Source organism: Scyliorhinus torazame, chromosome 1 (assembly GCF_047496885.1).
Source record: "Scyliorhinus torazame isolate Kashiwa2021f chromosome 1, sScyTor2.1, whole genome shotgun sequence".
Taxonomy (NCBI): domain Eukaryota; kingdom Metazoa; phylum Chordata; class Chondrichthyes; order Carcharhiniformes; family Scyliorhinidae; genus Scyliorhinus; species Scyliorhinus torazame.
Window position 1 is genome coordinate 224119721 of NC_092707.1, and position 6277 is coordinate 224125997.

At 47.2% G+C, this 6277-nt stretch overlaps 1 protein-coding gene across 7 annotated transcripts in view; it reads right to left on the bottom strand.

Annotated features, from left to right (window-relative positions):
* dop1a (DOP1 leucine zipper like protein A) overlaps window positions 1-5677 on the bottom strand; it is a 431858-nt gene extending 426181 nt beyond the window's left edge. For 3 of the 7 annotated variants that reach the window (XM_072502737.1, XM_072502731.1, XM_072502726.1), the window contains exon 1: window positions 5496-5647. In XM_072502737.1, the coding sequence (XP_072358838.1) occupies window positions 5496-5537 (42 nt within the window). In that variant the 5' untranslated portion in view covers window positions 5538-5647. Of the gene's footprint in view, window positions 1-5079; window positions 5244-5495 lie in introns of those variants that run through there. The other 4 variants (XM_072502754.1, XM_072502743.1, XM_072502761.1 and 1 more) reach the window with 4 other exon arrangements.
* Between the last annotated feature and the right edge of the window lie 600 nt (window positions 5678-6277).

A 6277-nucleotide genomic window follows, 5' to 3' on the forward strand; every position in this document is an offset into this window, starting at 1 on the left:
TGCATTAATTAGATGGAATTATGCACAAAATAAATCTGCAGTCAATTTACAACCAATAAGAATGCATACTTAATGACATTGAGAAATGTGGATACGTCAAATGAACACAAGACACAGTGACATATATTCTATGAAAAATATTCAAAAGCTCACTGAAAGCAATCTCAGTTGCAACCTCAGAAGCAAGCCAATGCATTTTTGTTTTGCTGTGAGGTCATGTCTATGGAACCTTGTAATATTGAGTTGCTTCAATAGAATATAAAGTAGGAAATAATTGTCTAGTTTCAGAGACTACGGGCAGGATTCTCCGCCCTGCCACATTTCTGCCCTGACCGGCCGGCGGGATTCTCCGTTAATGGGGCAGCAAATCATGCCGGCAGAGAATCCCAGCCTACATATCTTGTACTGTTTGTTCCAAGTTAACTCAGTAAAAGTGTCAAACAAAAGTAAATAATTAAGTAAAATTAAGTCATGCTTGTTTTGCGACACATTAAAAGTTCTGAACAGAGGTTAAGGGTTTCAACTTTGGTGATCTCATTTTAAATCCGAGCTCTGAATCTAATGATTCAAGCTTTTAATTAGTTTCAGTGCCAAGCATGCAGTCACTAACTGAAAGCCCTTCAGCCAACTTGCTGTTTGAGTACGCATGGTAACCAAGCTCTCTCCCTCACACGATTCACTTTAGTAACTTTACTGAGACATTTTTCTGATGACACCAGCATTTCCTCAAAAATACCGCAGAAAAATACATTCATGTAATGATTTGGTTTTTAAACTGATCACCGATGGAACCAAGTTACAGAGCTAAATGTGCAAAGCCGTAAACTTTTTTAAAAAATGTCAAATTGAAAAATACAACAATTTAGTTTCAATTTTTGATATTAACTGCTGCCTTCAGTGATTTTTAAAAAAGATCAAGATTCAAATGAGAAAGTTTGATATTCATTGATCTGCAAGCAGGGACAGAGTGTAACAGCAAAATTTGCAGGTGATGCTAAAATAGGTGGGAAAGCAGGCAGAGAGGATAAAGATTTTACAGACGGATATAGATAGGCAAGGAGATTGGCCCAAAATTTGGCAGATGGAGTTTAATGTGGACAAGTGGGAGGTCATCCATTTTAGCCGAAAAAATAGAAAGGCAAATTATTGTCTAAATGGAAAGCAGATTCAAAATGCGTCTGGGCAGAGGGAACAGGGTGGCATTGTTCAGGAATCGTTGAAAGCCAATATGCAGGTACAGCATGTAATTAAAAAGGCAAATGGAATTTATTGCAAAAGGACTGGCATATAAAAGTAGAGGTGTTGTTGCATATCAGCCATGATTGAATAGCGGAGCAGACTCGATGGGCCAAGTGGCCTAATTCTGCTCATATGTCTTATGGTATATGATGTTGGTGAGACCACATCTGGAGTAGTGTGTCCAGTTTTGGTCTCCTTATTTGAGGATGGAAGTGGTGGCATTGGAGGCAGTTCAGAGGTTCACCAGATTGATTCTGACCATGAAAAAGTTAAAAAAAATAAAACATTTTAGAGTACCCAATTAATTTTTTCCAATTAATGGGCAATTTAGCATGGCCAATCCACCTAGCCTGCACATCTTTGGGTTGTGGGGGCGAAACCCACGCAAACACGGGGAGAATGTGCAAACTCCACACGGACAGTGACCCAGAGCCGGGATCGAACCTGGGACCTCGGCGCCATGAGGCAACAGGGCTAACCCACTGCGCTACCGTGCTGCCCTGGCTATGAAAAAGTTGACGTATGAGGAGAGATTGAACAGTTTGGACTTAAACTCTCTGGAGTTTGGAATAATGAGAGGGGATCTGATCAAGGTATATGTTATAACCCCAATGGAGGTCCCAGGATCAGGATTATATGATTTCCCATGACCTTGCCGGAATATGAACTTCACCTTGGAGGCAGGCAGGACTTTCTCCTTGAAGGGGGCAGGGTTTCCTCTTACAAGGAAAACCCCAGCTGAATAAAAACCCTGGCCTACAAGCAGGTTGGGGAAGGAGACCCTTAGAGAAGTGGAGGAGTACTGTAACTGTATTGGAATAAATCGTGTTTTTTAATTTCTACCATTGTCTATGCATTCTGCTTATTGAAGATTCAACAGTGTATAAAATACTAAGAGGGATTGATAAAGAAAACGTAAACCAAATGTTCCCCGTTGTGGGGCAATCTAGAACGAGAGGTCATAGATACAGGTTGAGAGGCAGTAGATTTAAAATGGAGAACTACTTCTTGCAGAGGGTAGTGAATTTGTGGAACTAGCTGCCCCACAATGCGGTGGTGTCGGAGTCATTAAATGGTTTCAATCAACCATTTATCACTGAATGGAGAAATAGGCTTGAGAGGCTAACTGGCCTACTCCTGTTCCTATGAAAGGTTTTAGGGAGTCAGTTGGTGAGTAATTCACCAAAGAATAGCCAGCCTCTGACTTGTTTTTTGTAGCCACAGTATTCATGTCGTTGGTCCTTTTAGTCCTGACCAAGTGACCCAGAATATTGACAGCGGTGGATTTTACAATGGTAATGTAATTGAAAGTCATGAGAAGATGGTTAGCCTTTATTTGGAGATGCTCACTGCCCAGTACTACAAATGCTACTTAGCAGCCCAAAAGCCTAATCAGCAACATGCTCACTTCTGACTATATTACAGAGGGGAGGTCATTGATGAAGCATCCAAAGATGGTTGGGATAGTCACCCCCAAGGAACACCTGGAGTGGTGTCTTGTGGCTGAGCTGATTGGTCTCCCATAACCATCTTCCTTTGGTCTCCTTATTCGAGGAACGATGTGGTGGCATTGGAGGCAGTTCAAGGGAGGTTCACCAGATTGATTCTGGGGATGAAAGGGTTGACGCATGAGGAGAGATTAAACAGTTTGGGCTTATTCTCGCTGGAGTTTAGAAGGATGAGAGGGAATCTGATCGAGATATATAAAATACTAAAAGGGTTTGATAAAGTAAACGTAGTCCAAATATTCCCCCTTTCAGGGCAATCTAGAACGAGAGGTCACACATACAGGTTGAGAGGTGGTAGGTTTAGAACCGAGATGAAGAGGAACTACTTCTTGCAAACGGGGTGAATTTGTGGGACTCGCTGCCCCTTAGTGTGGTGGAATCTGAGTCATTAAATGGTTTCAAGAGGAGATAGATGTATTTCTGATTTTTTTTTAAATGAGTTAAAGGGATATGGGGAACAGGCGGAGGTGGATTTGAGACCAGGAAGAGATTAGCCGTGATCTGATTGAATGGCGGAGCTGTCTCCAAGGACTGAATTGACTACTTATGTTCCTATGTTCAGTGACTGATAACGAATTGATATATGTTGCCAATGTCATCTACTCCCACTGGAAGGATCTGCTGCAGTGGATGTTTAGGGTGACAACCACTGCATATCCTGTGGCAAAGTTGCACAAGGTGGCACAATTCAGTCAGCTTGGTGAAACAGAAGCGGCCTCATATACAAGTCCACCTCATGCAGGAGCAGTAAGAAATGCTCTCTAAAGAGCTTGGGCTGGATTCTCCGGTCGTCAACGCTGAAATCGCGTTCGGCCAGAGAATTACAGTTCCCAACCAAACTGGGGCGGCGCCGCTTTCGCGATGCTCCAGCCCTCCAAAACGGCCACAAATTGATGGCCTCAGGGTACTGCCTGACGCCCGTGATCTCATCCGTCGGGAACTTGGCATGGCGGCTGCGGACTCAGTCCAGCGCCGCCACAGTTGGGGGGGGGGGGGCGATCCGTGGGCAGGGGGGGGACTTGATAGGGGCTGGTGGCACAGTGGTAGGGTGGCCTGGGGCACGTGAGCCGGCCAAGGGGGGGGGGGGGGGGGGGGGCAATACTTCGCGGGCCGGGTAGACGAGCGGCTTCCGCCATGTAGCATGGCGCGGCCGTTGCAGGCCACCGCCATGCGCATGCGTGGCCACGGACCTGGCAATTCTCCGTTCCATATCGGCAGCTAGAGCCGGGTACTCTACGCTGCCGACATGCCAGCTCCCAGCAAAACGGGGAATGGGTGGCCGTTTTACACCATTCCCACGCCGGCGTGGGGGCATAGCCCCAGAATCGGAAAATCCAGCCCCTTATAGAACATACATTGCAGGAGATCATTCGGCCCATCGAGTCTGCATCGACCCTATCCCCGTAGCTCAATAACCCCACCCTTTTTTGGACACTAAGGGCAATTTAACATGACCAATCCCCCTAACCTGCCAAACCCCTCTAATAACAATCAACACAGTAGTTCTGCTTACTCTGCACCAGTAAAAGAATGTCAATTGCCTCTACTGAATACAGCAATCATTAGCCCTTTAAATAGTGCTAATTGGGGGCAATGCAGGTGGGGCAGGAGAGGAGGTCTCTCCTGCATCTTGTACTGGAACTATGACGAGAGTGTGGCACAGTGGTTAGCACTGATGCATCACAGCACCAGGGACCTGAGCTCAATTCCGGCTCTGGGTGACTGTGTGGAGTTTGCACTATCTCCCTGCGCCTGCATGGGTTTCTTCCGGGTCTCCTCCCAGTCTAAAGATGCGTAGGTTAGGTGGATTGGCCATGCTAAATTGCCCCTCAGTGGCCAAAGGTTAGGTGGGAATAGTACGGTGGAGTGAGCTTGGGCGAGATGCTCTTTCGGATTGTCGGTGCACACTCGATGGACCGAATGGTCTCCTTTTTGATTGTAAGGATTCTATGACATTAACATGACTTGGTATGATCCAAAATATCAGACTGGGATAATCAGCAAGAGAAGCTACTTGATCTCATGATCCACCTACTCTATGTTTCCAGCACGCACGCCTGAAGGAGAAGCTTCACAGTTAGAGCAGCCCCTCAAGTTGTATGCCAGGGCTGACTGACATCTTGACTGCGGGTCGCTGCAGGAATAGCGGCAGCATCACTACAAAGTCCCAACTTTGCAGTCTCGATGTGTACAGAGGGAGGGGAGCGGTGAGGAGGAGGGCCAACTTTTTTCACATTTCTATTCCACTGCACCACAGGAATGGGGAAAGAGGGAGCGGGAAGCTGTGGGGCTGACTCTGAGACCAGTTGTTGATGCCGGGCGCCGCACTCACCTGCCGCTGGTGTCAGGCTGCTGCTCTACTCCAGTCACTCGTCATTACTCCTCTCAGTGCGGTGACAACAATCAGGCCGGCTGCCCTCTCCTTGCTTGGATTACGGTGAGGAACCGGAAACGGAGGTAATCCGACAGCCCCTCTCCCCGTGCAAAGGTTAACTACCCAGCATCCATCGCGACAGGGCCGTCCCCCTCTCGTCCCCCCCCCGGGTCCTCCCGCTGCAGCGTCCCCACGAACACCCGCATCTCAACGTTGGTTCCGAGGAAAACCCCGCGTGCATTGGTGTTCTCCCCTTTCCCTGCAGCACTCTGCGGCAAAATCAGCCACATTCCGCCCACCACAAAATACCAACCCGGAAAAATAAAATCAGGCTGTTGTCTCAAACGAATGTGTTTACTTTAGCAGTGACTTACCACCGTTAAACGTAATGCCAATCCGACTGTTTCACAAATCATGAGACATTTTAAAATGAGAATTGTGACATCTGGGCAAAACCAGCACTTGGAATTCTTGTACCCAACTGGTTTATTTCAGTTTTGGTTTATATGCACACCTACACAAATGGTCACAAGAGGGTGCTATTACACTCCTCCCTCCTCAATGAAAACATATTTTTCACTTCCCCTCATGGGTAGGAGAAGATAATTTACCCCATGATGCACAATCAATAACTCTCGAGACAAGGGGAGTCATATCTAATCGGCTTTAATCAGCTAGAACTGTACCCAGCGGCTTCGATACAGAAAGTGAAGGCTGCTGGGACGGCATGGGTTCTTATACCCCACCTCTCAGGGCGGGGCTATGTACGTTAGCCAATGGTAGACTCCTAGGTCTAGCCAATGGTCATTCACCTCTCAGGTACTGCAATACCTGGTATTACCACACCCCAGTATTTATTTACAGACATTACAGTGCAGAAGGAGGCCATTCAGCCCATCGAGTCTGCACCAGCCCTTGGAAAGAGCACCCTACCCAAGCCCACACCTCCACCCTAACCTGGTAACCCAGTAACCCCACCCAACCTTTTTGGACAATAAGGGCAATTTATCATGGCCAATCCACCTAACTTGCACATTTTTGGATTGAGGGGGAAACCGGAGCACCCGGAGGAAACCCACGCACACACGGGGAGAACGTGCAGACTTCGCACAGACAGTTACCCAAGCTGGGAATCGAACCTGGGACCCTGGAACTG